Raw genomic sequence first — 16,496 nt, 5'->3', positions numbered from 1 at the left:
AAAAAAAACCAACTACAAACCAATATCCTTAATGAATACATATGCAAAATCATCAAAAAAACACTAGCAAATGAAATCCAGCAAAATGTAAAAAGGGTAATACATCATGATCAAGTGGGGTTTTATCTCAGGGGGATGCAAGCCTAGTTCATCATTCAAAAAATCAATCAATGTAACTCACAATATCAAAAGAATAAAGAAGAAAAGCTACATGATTATAACAATTGATACAGAAAAGACATTTAATAAAATTAAACACCCATTCATGACAAAAACTGTCAGCAGACTAGAAACAAAAAGTAATTTTCTTAACCTGATAAGGCACATCTACCAAAAATCTACAAACTAATACTTTTCTTTGCATTAAAATTTTTTATAGGGACTTCCCTGTGGCGCAGTGGTTAAGAATCCACCTGCCAATACAGGGGACACAGGTTCGATCCCTGGTCCAGGAAGATCCCACATGCTGCGAAGCAACTAAGCCCACGTGCCACAACTACTGAAGCTCATGTGCTGCAACTACTGAACCCACATGCTGCAACTACTGAAGCCCGCGTGCTCTAGGACCCGTGTGCCACAACTACTGAAGCCCGTGCAACTAGAGCCCATGCTCCACAACAAGAGAAGTCACCTCAATGAGAAGCCCGCATACTGCAACGAAGAGTAGTCCCTGCTCACCGCAACTAGAGAAAGCCCACGCGCAGCAGTGAAGACCCAACGCAGCAAAAAAGAAAAAAAAATTTTTAACACAATTTTGAAAGGTTACTTTCAATTTACAATTATTATAAAATATTGGCTATAGTCCCTGTGTTGTACAATACATCCTTAAGCCAATCTTATACTCAGTAGTTTGTAGTTCTCCCCTCTCACCCCCATCACTGGTAACCACTAGTTTGTTCTCTGTATCTGTGAGTCTGTTTTCTTTTTGTTATATTCACTAGTTTGTTGCATTTTCTAGATTCCACATATAAGTGATATCATACAGTATTTGCCTTTCTCTGTCTGACTTATTTCTCTTACCATAATGCCCTCCAAGTTCCTCCATGTTGCTGATAATGAAAAAATTTTGTTCTTTTTTAAAGTGGAGTAGTGTTCCATGCAACTAATACTCTTAATAGTGAAAGACTGAATGTTTTCCCCCTAAGATCAAGAACAATGGAAAGATGTCTACTCTCACCACTTGTATTCAATATTATAATGAAGGTCCTAGTCAGTATGATAAGGCAATATTAACATTAAATATTTGTAATAAGCAAAAGATACATATTGTAATCCCTAAAGCAAACACACACACACACACGCAGCATGCGCACTAACCCCACAGACAAGTGAAATGTATCGATAAAAGGATGGAAAATTCTAATCGTAAGCAAGGTGAAATGGCTATACTAATATCAGCAAAGCAGACTTCAAGACAGAGAGTATCACCAGAAATAAAGAGTAATATTTTATAATAATAAGGGGTTAATACCTCAGAAATACATAATTACAACTGTGAATGTACCTAACAATAGATTCAAAATCCATGAAGCAAAAGCTGACAGAACTAAAGGAAGAAAAAAGACATTTATAATCTTAGAAATTTTTAAAGACTCTCTTAGACAAAACATTTTAAGAATATACAAATCTGTAGCCAATATTTTGTAATAACTGTAAATGGAATATAACCTTTAAAAATTGTATAAAAAAAGAATATAGAAATCTGAAGTGTACCATCAATCGCCTCACCTTTTTGACATGTATAGAAAGCTATACTCAATACCTATAGAATATATATTCTTTACTAGTACACAGAAAAGTTTAGCAGGATAGAGCGTATGCTGAGGTATAAATAAAACAATCTCAAATTTCAAAGAACTGAAATCTTACAGAAGGTACCTCTAAATTAGAAATCGATAACTATAAGATATCTAGAAAAGGACCACATATTTAGAAATTATATTTTAAACATTTTTAATAATCCAGGGATCAAAGAAAAAATTACCAGGGAAAATAAAAATGAATTATCACTTTGAATGAAGTGTTAATTAAAATACAATGTGTCAAAATCTGTGGAATGTAGCTACAGTTGTACTTTGAGAGAAATACAGGTCATTAAATGTTTATGGTAGAGAAGAAAGAAAAGGCTAAAAAACAATGATCTGGGACTTCCCTTGTGGCACAGTGGATAAGACTCCATGCTCCCAATGCAGGGGGCCCAGGTTCGATCCCTCGTCGGGGAACTAGATCCTACATGCATGCTGCAACTAAGAGTTCACCTGCCGTAACTAAGGAGACTGCAAGCTGCAACTAAGAAGCCCACGTGCCACAACTAAGGATCCCAGGAGCCGCAACTAAGGATCCCATGAGTCACAACTAAGGAGCCTGCCTGCCACAACAAAGATCTGGTGCAACCAAATAAATGAATAAATAAATAAACATTAAAAACAAAAAAGACAAACAATGATCTAAGTTTCCACCTAACAATATGAACAAAGTAAATCCACAGTAAGTAGAAAGGAAAAATAATAAAAGAACAGGAAACAATGAAATAGAAAACAATAATTAAAGAAAACTACCAAAGCTAACAGTTGGCTATTTAAAATGATTAATAGGGACTTCCCTGGTGGTGCACAGTGGTTAAGAATCTGCCTGCCAATGCAGAGGACACGGGTTCGAGCCCTGGTCCAGGAATATCCCACATATCGCGGAGCAACTAAGCCCATGAGCCACAACTACTGAGCCCGCGTGCCACAACTACTGAAGCCCGCATGCCTCAAGCCCGTGCTCCACAATAAGAGAGGCCACCGCAATGAGAAGCCCACACACTGCAACAAAGAGTAGCCCCCAGTCACCGCAACTACAGAAAGCCCATGTGCAGAAACGAAGACCCAATGCAGTCAAAAATAAATAAATAAATAAATTTGTAAATAAAATAAAATGATTAATAAACTTAATAAGCCCTTAGAAAGAATGGACTACAATAAAACAGAATAAACCCAAATTACCACATTAGAAATGAAAGCATGCCTATCACTCAGATTCTACAGACAACAAAAGGATAAATTATTATGAACAATTTTATGTCAATACATTTAACAATTCAGATGAAATAAAGTCCTTCAAAAACACAAGTTACCAAGACTGACATAAGATCAAATGGATACTATGAATAGACTTGTATGAGAGAAACTGGATTTATCTATCCCTACACAGTGGTTTCTTGGGGCCAGAGTGAAAGCATGGGTTTTCTGCAAATGAGCACAAGGGATCTTTCTGGGGTGATGGAAATGTTCTAAAACTGGACTGTGGTGATGGTTCTGTAGACTTGTAAATTTATAAAAATCACTTAATTGGACACTTAAGTGGGTGAATTTTATGGCATATAAATTATAGCTCAATAAAAGTATTTAAAAAACAACTCTCTACAAAGCAAACACTAGATCCAGACAGTTTCAGTTATGAATTATACCAGACATTTAAGGAAGAAATTTTCTTTTAGAAAATACATGATAGAATTTCCCAACTCATTATGTAAGACCAGTATAATTCTGCTATTAAAAGTTAACAAAGGGACTTCCCTGGTGGCGCAGTGGTTAAGAACCTGCCTGCCAATGCAGGGGACACGGGTTCAAGCCCTGGTCTGGGAAGATCCCACATGCCGCAGAGCAACTAAGCCCATGAGCCACAACTACTGAGCCTGCGCTCTAGAGCCCGCGAACCACAACTACTGAGGCCCGCATGCCTAGAGCCTGTGCTCTGCAACAGAGAAGCCACAGCAACGATAAGCCCACGCACCACAACGAAAAGTAGCCCCCACTCACAGCAACTAGAGAAAGACTGTGCTCAGTAACAAAGACCCATTCTAGCCAGAGATAGATAGATAGATAGATAGATAAATATTTTTAAAAGCTAACAAAGAAGATGGCAGAGTAGAAGGACGAGCACTCACTCCCTCTTGTGAGAGCACCGGAATCACAAGTAACCACTGAACAATCATCGACAGGAAGACACTGGAACTCACCAAAAAAGATACCCCACATCCGAAGACAAAGGAGAAGCTGCAATGAGACGGTAGGAGGGGCATAATCACAAAAAAAATCAAACCCCATAACTGTTGGGTGGGTGACTCACAAACTGGAGAACACTTATGCCACAGAAGCCCACCAAGTGGAGTGAAGGTTCTGAGCCCTATGTCAGGTTTCCCAACCTGGGGGTACGGCAATGGGAGGAGGAATTCCTAGAGAATCAGACTTTGAAGGCTAGCGGAACTTGACTGCGGGACTTTGACAGGACTGGGGTAAACAAAGACTCCACTCTTGGAGGGCACACACAAAGTAGTGTGTGCATCAGGACCCAGGGGAAGGAGCAGTGACGCCATGGGAGACTAAATGAGACCTACCAGCTAGTGTTGGAGGGTCTCCTGCAGAGGCGGGGTGTGGCTGTGGCTCACCATGGGGACAAGGACACTGGCAGCAGAAGTTCTGGGAAGTACTACTTGGGGTGAGCCCTCCCAGAGTCTGCCATTAGCCCCACCAAAGAGCCGGGTAGGCTCCAGTGCTAGATCGCCTCAGGCCAAACAACCAACAGGGAGGGAACCCAACCCCACCCATCAGCAGACAAGTGGATTAAAGTTTTACTAAGCTCTGCCCACCAGAGCAACAACCAGCTCTACCCACCACCAGTCCCTCCCATCAGGAAGCTTGCACAAGCCTCTTAGATAGGCTCATCCACCAGAGGGCAGACAGCAGAAGCAAGAAGAACTACAATTCTGCAACCTATGGAAGGAAAACCACATTCACAGAAAGATATACAAAATGAAAAGGCAGAGGACTTTGTACCAGATGAAGGAACAAGATAAAACCCCAGAAAAACAACTAAATGAAGTGGAGATAGGCAACCTTCCACAAAAAGAATTCAGAATAATGATAGTGAAGATGATCCAGGACCTTGGAAAAAGAACGGAGGCAAAGATCGAGAAGATGCAGGAAATGTTTAATAAAGACCTAGAAGAATTAAAGAACAAACACCTAGAAGAATTAAAGAACAAACAATCAGAGATGAACAATACAATAACTGAAATGAAAAATACACTAGAAGTAATCGATAGCAAAATAACTGGGGCAGAAGAATGGATAAGTGACCTGGAAGACAGAAGGGTAGAATTCGCTACCGTAGAACAGAATAAAGAAAGAAGAATGAAGACAGCCTAAGACATCTCTGGGACAACATTAAATGCAACAACATTTGCATTATAGGGGTCCCAGAAGGAGAAGAGAGAGAGTAAAGGACCCGAGAAAATATCTGAAGAGATTATAGTTGAAAACATCCCTAACATGGGAAAGGAAATAGCCACCCAAGTCCAGGAAGCACAGAGAGTCCCAGGCAGGGTAAACCCAAGGAGAAACACACAGAGACACACAGTAATCAAACTGACAAAAATTAAAGACAAAGAAAAATTACTGAAAGCAACAAGGGAAAAATGACAAATAACATACAAGGGAACTCCCATAAGGTTAACAGCTGATTTCTTAGCAGAAACTCTACAAGCCAGAAGGGAGTGGCATGATATATTTAAAGTGATGAAAGGGAAGAAACGACAACCAAGATTACGCTACCCGGCAAGGATCTCATTCAGATTCGATGGAGAAATCAAAAGTTTTACAGACAAGCAAAAACTAAGGGAATTCAGCACCACCAAACCAGCTGTACAACAAATGCTAAAGGAACTTCTCTAAGTGGGAAACACAAGAGAAGAAAAGGATCTAAAAAAACAAACCCAAAACAATTAAGAAAATGGTCACAGGAACATACATATCGATAATTACCTTAAACGTAAATGGATTAAATGCTCTGACTAAAAGACACAGGCTCACTGAATGGATACAAATAAGACCCATGTATATGCTGTCTACAAGAGACCCACTTCAGACCCAGGGACACATACAGACTGAAAGTGAGGGGATGGAAAAAGATATTCCATACAAATGGGAATCAAAAGAAAGCTGGGGTAGTAATAGCCATATCATATAAAATTGACTTTAAAATAAAGAATGTTACAAGAGACAAGGAAGGATGCTACATAACGATCAAGGGAACAATCCAAGAAGAAGATATAAGAATTATCAATATATATGCACCCAACATAGGAGCACCTCAATACATAAGGCAACTGCTAACAGCTATAAAAGAGGAAATAGACAGTAACAGAATAATAGTGGGGGACTGTAACACTTCACTTACACCAATGGACAGATCATCCACACAGAAAATTAATAAGGAAACACAAGCTGTAAATGACACAATAGACCAGATAAATTTAATTGATATTTATAGGACATTCCATCCAAAAACAGCAGATTACACTTTCTTCTCAAGTGCACACGGAACATTCTCCAGGATAGATCACACCTTGGGTCACAAATAAAGCCTCAGTAAATTTAAGAAAACTGAAATCATGTCAAGCATCTTTTCTGACAACGCTATGAGATTAGAAATCAATTATAGGGAAAAAAACGTAAAAAACAGAAACACATGGAGGCTAAACAATACGTTACTAAGTAACCAAGAGATCACTGAAGAAATCAAAGAGGAAATCAAAAAATACTTAGAGACAAATGACAATGAAAACACAATGATCCAAAACCTATGGGATGCAGCAAAAGCAGTTCTAAGAGGGAGGTTTATAGCAATACAAGCCTACCTCAAGAAACAAGAACAATCTCAAATAAACAATCTAACCTTACACCTAAAGGAAATAGAGAAAGAAGAACAAACAAAACCCAAAGTTAGTAGAAAGAAAGAAATCATAAACATCAGAGCAGAAATAAATGAAAGAGAAACAAAGAAAACAAGAGCAAAGGTCAAGGAAACTAAAAGCTGGTTCTTTGAGAAGATAAACAAAACTGATAAACCTTTAGCCAGACTCATCAAGAAAAAGAGGGAGAGGACTCATATCAATAAAATTAGAAATGAAAAAGAAGAAGTTACAGTGGACACCGCAGAAATACAAAGCATCATAACAGACTACTACAAGCAACTCTATGCCAATAAAATGCACAATCTGGAAGAAATGGACAAATTGTTAGAAAGATATAACCTTCCAAGACTGAACCAGGAAGAAATAGAAAATATGAACAGACCAATCACAAGTAATGAAATTGAAACTGTGATTAAAAATCTTCCAACAAACAAAAGTCCAGGATCAGATGGCTTCACAGGTGAATTCTATGAAACATTTAGAGAAGAGCTAATACCCATCCTTCTCAAACTCTTCCAAAAAATTGCAGAGGAAGGACCACTCCCAAACTCATTGTATGAGGCCACCACCACCCTGATACCAAAACCAGACAAAGATACTACAAAAAAAGAAAATTTACAGACCAATATCACTGATGAATATAGATGCAAAAATCCTCAATAAAATATAGCACAGAATCTAACAACACATTAAAAGGATCAAACACCATGATCAAGTGGCATTTATCCCAGGGATGCAAGGCATCTTCAATATACGCAAATCAATCAATGTGATACACCATTTTAACAAACTGAAGAATAAAAACCATATGATCACCTCAATAGATGCAGAAAAAGCTTTTGACAAAATTCAACACCATTTATGATAAAAACTCTCCCGAAAGTGGGCATAGAGGCAACCTACCTCAACATCATTAAGGCCATATACGACAAACCCACATCAAACATCATTCTCAATGGTGAAAAACTGAAAGCATTTCCTCTAAGATCAGGAACATGACAAGGATGGCCGCTCTTGTCACTATTATTCAACATAGTTTTGGAAGTCCTAGCCACAGCAATCAGAGAAGAAAAAGAAATAAAAGGAATACAAACTGGAAAAGAAGTAAAACTGTCACTGTTTGCAGGTGACATGATACTATACATAGAGAATCCTAAAGATGCCACCAGAAAACTACTAGAGCTAATCAATGAATTTGGTAAAGTTGCAAGATACAAGATTAATGCACAGAAATCTCTTGCATTTTTATACACTATCAACGAAAGCTCAGAAAGAGAAATTAAAGAAACAGTCCCATTCACCACTGCAACAAAAAGAATAAAATACCTAGGAATAAACCTACCTAAGAAGGTAAAAGACCTGTACTCAGAAACTGCAAGACACTGATGAAAGAAATCAAAGATGACACAAACAAATGGACAGATACACCATGTTCTTGGATTGGAAGAATCAATATTGTGAAGAAGACTATACTACTCAAAGCAATCTACAGATTCAATGCAATTCCTATCAAATTACCAGTGGCATCTTTTACAGAACTAGAACAAAAAATCTTAAAATCTGTATGGAGACACAAAAGACCCTGAATAGCCAAAGTAGTCTTGAGGGAAAAAAACAGAGCTGGAGGAATCAGACTCCCTGACTTCAAACTATAATACAAAGCTACAGTAATCAAGACAATATGGTACTGGCACAAAAACAGAAATATAGATCAATGGAACAGGATAGAAAGCCCAGAGATAAACCCACACACCAATGGTCAACTAATCTATGACAAAGGAGGCAAGGATATACAATAAAGAAAAGACAGTCTCTTCAATAAGTGGTGCTGGGAAAAGTGGACAGCTACATGTAAAAGAATGAAATGAGAACTCTCCCTAACACCATACACAAAAATAAACTCAAAATGGATTAGAGACCTAAATGTAAGACTGGACACTATAAAACTCTTAGAGGGAAACAGGAAGAACACTGACATAAATCACAGCAAGATCTTTTCAGATCCACCTCCTAGAGTAAAGGAAATAAAAATAAACAAATGGGACCTTATGAAACTTAAAAGCTTTTGCAAAGCAAAGGAAACAGCAAACAAGATGAAAAGACAACCCTCAGAATGGGAGAAAATATCTGCAAACAAATCAATGGACAAAGGATTACTCTCCAAAATATATAAACAGGTCAAGCAGCTCAATAATAAAAAAACAAACAACCCAATCCAAAAATGGGCAGAAGACCTAAATAGACATTTCTCCAAAGAAGACATACACATGGCCAAGAAGCTCAACATCACTAATCATTAGAGAAATGCAAATCAAAACTACAATGAGGTATCACCTTACACCAGTCAGAATGGGTACCATCAGAAAATCTACAAACAACAAATGCTGGAGAGGGTGTGGAGAAAAGGGAACCCTCTTGCACTGTTGGTGGGAATGTAAATTAGTACAGCCACTATGGAGAACAGTACGGAGGTTCCTTAAAAAACTAAAATTAGAATTACCATATGACCCAGCAATCCCACTACTGGGCATATACCCAGAGAAAAACATAATTCAAAAAGACACATGCACCCCAGTGTTCATTGCAGCACTATTTACAATAGCCAGGTTATGCAAGCAACCTAAGTGTCCATCAACAGATGAATGAATAAAGAAGATATGGTACATATATACAATGGAATATTACTCAGCCATAAAAAGGAATGGAATTGGGTCATTTGTTGAGATGTGGATGGATCTACAGACTGTTTTACAGAGTGAAGTAAGTCAGAAAGAGAAAACAAATATCGTATATCAATGCGTATATATGGAACCTCGAAAAATGGTACAGATGAACCAGTTTGCAGGGCAGAAATAGAGACACAGATGTAGAGAACAAACGTATGGACACCAAGGGGGGAAAGTGGCAGGGGGTGGGGTGGTGGGATGAATTAGGAGATTGGGATTGACATATATACACTAATATGTATAAAATAGATAACTAATAAGAACCTGCTGTATAAATAAATAAATAAAATTCAAAAATTCAAAAAAAAACTAACAAAAACTTCACTAAGAAAGGAAACTATAAACCAACATCATTCATAAACATAGATGCAAAAGTCCTTAATCTATGAGCAAATTGAATTCGTAAGTGTATTAAAAGGATAATACATAATAACCAAGTAGCGTCTATTCCAAAAATGCAAGATTGATTTACTATTGGAAAATCCAATGTGATATACCATATCACACTACATATTATATAATTCCATTGATATAAGCTTAGTTCTAGAATAGGCAAAACTAATTTGATATGAAATCTAAATCTAATACCAAAAGGAAAAAGGAACAATAGTAGCCTTGGGTGGATGGGAGAGACTGACTGGCACAGGACAGGAAGGAACTTTCTGGAGACTTGAAAATGTTCTATATTGTGATAGAGTTGTGGGTTTTACATGAATATACATGATTGCATTTGCTACATTTCAGTATATATAAACCTTACAAAAAAAATTTTTTAAGTAACAATAACAGTGGGAAGATGGGGAATGGGTAGAAGTATATAAAACAGAATTAAGAGAATACTGGTAAGTGCTGAAGCTGGGTGAAGGGTCATGGGAGTTCATTATACTATTCTGTTTGGGGGTTTGCTTTAATTTACATAATAAAAACAAAACAAAACGTAGAGTTTTTAGTTGAGAAGAAGATATATGAGTCAAAATGTTTCGTAGTTCCTCACCATTACCAATAAAAAGTTACTGTAATTTCCTGTTGCAATTAACAGAGGTACAGTCACTAGTAGTACAATGAATAGTACTTGCTTATACTTTGTGTCCAAGCTAAAGCAAAGAGATTGGTTAGGAGGACTTGCTACTACATACTCTATGAATAACTAGTAAAATTTATTAGGAATATGAACTCTCAAGAACTTAATAGCTTGCTTTGAATATCTGAAGCACTACCACTATTTAGTTTGTTCAATCAAGAGCCATAAATAAAAACAGTGGATGGAAGTTTCAGGAACAGTTATCAGCTCTATATTGTTATCATATCTGGCCGTGTCATGCGGCATGCGGGATCTTAGTTCCCCGCCAGGGACTGAACCCGTGCCCCCTGCAGTGGAAGCTCGGAGTCTTAACCACTGGACCAGCAGGAACGTCTGTATTTTCAGCTCTATAGAAAGAACAATGATCTCTCCAAAAAGCAAAGGGGCTGCCTTTGGAGATAACTTCCCTATTTGTGGAAATGTTCAAATATTAGTAGGAGATTTGTACACTGGCAACAATCACAAGAAGAAAACAGCTATTAAGGTTCCTTCTAGTACAGAGATTTTGCAGTTCTCTGAACTATTTTCTCTTCTTTTGATCTAAATTCAAAGAGAGAAGTGCAGGGCTTTGTGGGAATGTCTTTTAAAAAGAATTCACTAGGTGGGTGGGGGGAACTGAGGAGATGCTTAAGGGTACAAACTTGCAACTAGTAGATAAGTCCCAGATATCTAACGTACAACACAGTGATTATAGACAACAATACTGTATTATAAACTTACAAGTTGCTAAGAGACTAAATAAAATAAAATAAAATAATTCAGCCAGAATGCAGTGTCATGATAAAAGCTGTAATACAGCCACAAACCCCAAACTTAGTATTCTGGCATATATGGTTATGAACAGCATGCATAAAAATTTTTGGAAATTATCACAAAAATGAATGGTCTTAGATTTCTGGGCTGATCTGAAAATTTCTAGATTAATCTTTCTTGTTAAAGTAATAAGACAAATTATAAAATCAATCACAACATGCAGCCCTGACCCAGGTACTGTGTCTTCTTTCCTCAAAGAATACTGATTATTGTGGGCCCTTCTCTGATTTAAGTACTGTGGAGAAATTAAAGTATAAGACACAAACCTTATCCCAAAGAAAATTACAATTTAACTACAAAGGTACAAACCATCACCACACAGCGATACTTGGTTAAGTGCCAGAAGAGAGTACAGATAAGACGTACTGTGAAATGGAAAGAACATTCTACTGGGGGTGGTTTCAGCAGGCTGCCTTGAGGTTAAGGAACTCAGAATGAAAGAATTTAGACAGGAATAAAAATGTAATGGGAGGGAGGCAGGCACTTCCAGGACAGGAGAACAGGGTAAAGCAAGCAATGTGATGAAGTAACTTGAAAATCAACCTGAATTTTGTCTCCAGAGAATCCCCAGTATCCTCTCAATGCCTTTGTCTAGCTCTCCTATCAATTTCTTCTCAAACCTTTAGATCAGTGGTTCCCAAAGTGAGGTCCTTGGACAAGCAGCATCATCAACTATCTGGGAACTTCAACTGCAAATTCTGAGGCCCCATCCCAGATCTAATGAGTCAGAAGTGGGCAGAGGGAGGGAATGGAGCGGCAATCTGTGTTTGAACAAGTCTTTCAGGTGATTCTGACGGCCCGTTCAAGTTTGAAAACGATTGCTCTAGGACTACCTGATAAGCACAACCCTCCGCGCAGGACCTGATGACGTTCTGAGCGCCTAACTGAGCCACTTTGCTGGGTGCAGGAAGGGAGTTGATACCAGGTCCCAGCCCTCTAAGAGTTCAGTCTCTGGCCCAATCTCGCTTTCTCCTCCAGTACCGCTTGTTCCAATCACCATCCTCTATGCCATCGCCTCCCGTATTACTTTACCCTCACAGGGCCCCTCTGTCGCCCTACCTCAGACTCAGAGGGGACGTGGTGCCGGCAGGGAGAAGAACTGCCCAAGGAGACAGGAATAGATGTAGCGCTTGCCCAGAGCCCGCCCAACAGGAGTAAAACGCCTCGGACCCATAAAGAACCGCTCCAGTGCCACCGGCTCGGGCCCCGGCCTGAAGCTGCGGAGCCCGCTCTTCCACCCGTCTCGGCCGCCATCTTCAGGCCGAGCGTCGTTACCATGGAGTACGTGACGCCTCCGCGCCCAGCGCCAGCCCCGCCCCTCGCCTCTCGAGGCAGGTGGAGGGACTTGGCGGTGGAAAGGTGCTTTTTGATTGGCTAGCGTCACCCATAAGAAGTTCACCGCGGAAGACGCTGAGTTGCATCACGTCCATCGCGTCTCATTCGCGCGAAACCAGCCAATAAAAGCCACTTGGCGGCCCACGTGAGCTGAGCTGTGGGAAGACTAGTGGGTGCTGTTGGTAATGGGATGTTGATACGTCGGTGTCCTTACTGAGGCAGTTTTTCACTTTTTAATTCAGTTATTCACCGAAAAGATATGCACTTACTAGGTGCCAGGTGCTTAGACACATGCAAAATCTTTTATGGTTAGCTCTCTGTATAAAAGGTAAGTGGAATGTAATTTTCATTTTTACTTATCCTGAGTCACCAATTCTAGACCTACTTTTTAAAAAAATTTTAGTTGATTTACAATATCGTGTTAGACCCACTTAATGAAAGTCATTTTCTGTAAAATCAAATGTGTTCTTTACTATTCAAGCCCATCCCTTAACTTCTATGAATGTAAGAATTGCAACTGCATTAACCCCGGAGACTAGGTAGATCTTTGCCATTAAGGCAACTACCTTAAAAATTGAGCCGTGAGGAACTATAAGAAATTGTTAAGTTGGGACAAATCTTGTGGCCCACAAAACAAAGAATTAAAACCAGGGACTCAAAGCACCGAGCTGTAACAGTCATTTCAGGAACTGAATATTGTAAATTACTATGCTAGGAACTGTAGTAGAAAAAAAAAAGGACAGAAAATCCCCAGGAATTTACAATTCATTGGTGAAGACAATGTACTTTAAAGAAAAAATGGTTGGGGCATTTTACCAGTAGACTCATTAGATGTGTCTACATTCCAAAACTAGTGGAAGCTGGGATTTCAAACAAAATATATCACTTTATAACGTACTCTCTACACAAAACCACAAAGAAATTGCGGATTGTGAGTAAAGAATGATACCGGTCATCTCAGTTTCCTAGCGGTAAAGGCAGTGTCATGCTGGTGGAGGGGCAGTTTCAATAGTCTAAAGGACAAGCTGCTCGCCGTTTTAAGTTCATTTCTGTGAAACATTCAACTCCTCCAATGTAGCTTTGGCTTGAGGACTGCCTTTGCACTGACCAAACCTCGCCATGGGTTCAGAAAAGCGTAATACAGGCTCTCACTCCCCGCCCCCAACCGTCTCCTAGTCCCCCAACTTTGTAAATGCACTGTTACCCGCTCAGCAACCAAAGCTAGGAAGTTAGTTTTGAAGACTCCTCTCTACAATCAATTGGTTTTAACATTCGGTTAATGTTTAGTCTGCTCTATTAAAGTACTCAAATATCTCAGTTAAGACTGCAAAGCCTACCTGGTTTTCCCTTCCTTCAGTTTATGCTGGGTTGCCACAGGGATATGAAAAATATGAATCTTGTCACCTGTCACTCAAGCTCTCCAGTGACACTCTAATACAAGAATATTGTTAGAACTTCCCTGGCAGTACAGTGGTTAAGACTCAGTGTTTCCAATGCAGGGGGGAAGGGTTCCATCCCTGGTCGGGGAACTAAGATCCCCGACATGTCATGGGCAGTGTAGCCAAAAAAATAAAAATAAAGACTAGGGCTTCCCTGGTGGCGCAGTGGTTGAGAATCTGCCTGCCGATGCAGGGGATGCGGGTTCGTGCCCCGGTCCGGGAAGATCCCACATGCCGCGGAGCGGCTGGGCCCGTGAGCCATGGCCACTGAGCCTGTGCATCCGGAGCCTGTGCTCCGCAATGGGAGAGGCCACAACAGTGAGAGGCCCACGTACTGCTAAAAAGAAAAAAAGACTATTGTCTAAAATCCTGGCACCTGGTAGTTTTCTAGACTTACCTTCCAATTACTTCCAATTGGTTTCAGTCACACTACATAACCCAGTTAAATTGTTCAAGTGCCTTCTGGTTTCGCAATGTTTGTGCCATTTCCCTTTTCTGAAGTACCACCCCCAAGCATCTCTTCCTCTATTCGAAGATTCCCAAGAGTACAGCTATTTAACTGGCACAACAAAGTAGTTAACCTTTAGTTTATGTTGGCTGTTTTTTTTTAAATTATGTTTTGGCTCCGTTGGGTCTTTGTTGCTGCTCACAGTCTTTCTCTAGTTGCAGTGTGCGGTCTTCTCATTGTGGTGGCTTCTCTTGTTGCGGAGCATGAGCTCTAGGCGCACGGGCTTCAGCAGTTGTGGCTCATGGGCTCTAGAGCGCAGGCTCAGTAGTTGTGGCACACGGGCTTAGTTGCTCCGCAGCATATGGGATCTTCCCGATCCAGGGCTTGAACCCATGTCCCCTGCACAGGTAGTCTTAACCACTGTGCAACCAGAGAAGCACCACCACCCCCCTTATTTTTTAATATGTCTTTTGGTTGTGTCGGGTCTTAATGCAGGCTCTTCCTTGTGGTGCACAGGCTTCTCTCTAGTTGTGGCACGCGAGCTTACTTGCCCCGCGGCATGTGTGATCTTAGTTCCGCAACCAGGGATCAAACCTGCATCCCCTGCATTGGTAGGCGTATTCCTTACCACTGGACCATCAGGGAAGTCCCCTAACCAAATTTCAAGTTGTGGGGCCATGAAATGAACTGCTTAGATCCCACGAAGAGAGCATAATTGACCAATGACTCCAAGCTGCTTCTCCTTACCATCCACCTCGTTTGTCTTGAGGCCATGGCTCCTGAGGGTTGCTGCCAGACAAATAAGACTGGCAGTACAAACACAAGCCCCTTTTCGGTGACTTCCAACAGCAATTTTGGCTTCAGGGCCACCATTAAACTAAGCAAACCGTAGAACTGCTGCACGCCTTCATGCTAATAATTTTTTAGAATCTGCTTCTTAGAGAAAACAAATACAATTAAAATCTGTTAAAAGGGGTGCTGTTTGGTAAACTCCCAGTTTTCTGTTGGTATTTTCAGTGGAATGTCAAGATCTGTTGGTTAATAAAAGGAGTACCTGCTACTGCATCAAACACCTAAATCCACCATACTCGAACTGATGCCTTGGTTCAAACTTGTATTCAGCACATTCTGAGATTTAAAAATATTCTGCAGCCCTGCTTAGTTGCCTTTGTATCATGCCAAAACGTCTCAATCCTGCACTTTACTATTAAAACATGGAGTAAAGGACAGCAACCCTGTCCAGGCAATCCTGACCACCCCCCACCAAGATTTTTTAAGGTATGTGGCAATTTAGGGACACTTTCAACTGAGACATTATTTCCAGTCAAGTGTTATATACTGGATGCTTTGTCCAGTCACAAATCCCAAGGATATCTCATCTAAATGAGCTGCCAAATACCATCAATATAATCCTCATTCAAATTTCTCCCAACTACCATTTTTAAGCCCCAAGTTTCCCAACCAATCTATATTAAGCAAGTGCATGCTACTACAAGGTACTTTAGGAAGTTAAGATATTTTCAGTTTCTTTCAATTTAATGAGGGAGGCAGTTACCAGTACCATAGCTGAAATAAGGGGAAAAGTTATAGATCCATTTGATGTGGAAATCTGGAAAAATTTCATGGTGTATATCAATACTGGCTAAAAACTGACTTCTATCCTTCCTGCAGGTATCTCTACTTGTCCAAAAACTTTTCATAGGCTAGGTTCCAGCACTCCATCACTGTAAACCTTCCAAGATACTCCTTTCCACCGTCCCCAAATAAAGCTTACTTGTAACCTTCCCCCCAACATTTAAGGTCTTATATTCAGATACATCCTATCCTCATCAAAACCCTCCTGTTGTCTAAATCTCTGTAATTGCCATATTCTCTGGGCTCCCGTATACTCTGAAAATGCCCGATAACCACCACC

General features: G+C 39.9%; 1 protein-coding gene across 2 annotated transcripts in view; it reads right to left on the bottom strand.

Moving 5' to 3' along the window:
* The window catches only part of LMLN (leishmanolysin like peptidase), a 78,130-nt gene extending 65,474 nt beyond the window's left edge, over positions 1–12,656 (bottom strand). The window contains exon 1 of one of the 2 annotated variants that reach the window (XM_067738618.1): positions 12,419–12,656. In XM_067738618.1, the coding sequence (XP_067594719.1) occupies positions 12,419–12,637 (219 nt within the window). In that variant the 5' untranslated portion in view covers positions 12,638–12,656. The remainder of the gene's footprint in view (positions 1–12,418) is intronic. The other variant, XM_067738617.1, reaches the window with a different exon arrangement.
* Positions 12,657–16,496: the final 3,840 nt, after the last annotated feature.

This window comes from Pseudorca crassidens, chromosome 5 (assembly GCF_039906515.1).
Source record: "Pseudorca crassidens isolate mPseCra1 chromosome 5, mPseCra1.hap1, whole genome shotgun sequence".
NCBI lineage: Eukaryota > Metazoa > Chordata > Mammalia > Artiodactyla > Delphinidae > Pseudorca > Pseudorca crassidens.
This window is presented reverse-complemented; position numbering and strand designations above follow the sequence as displayed.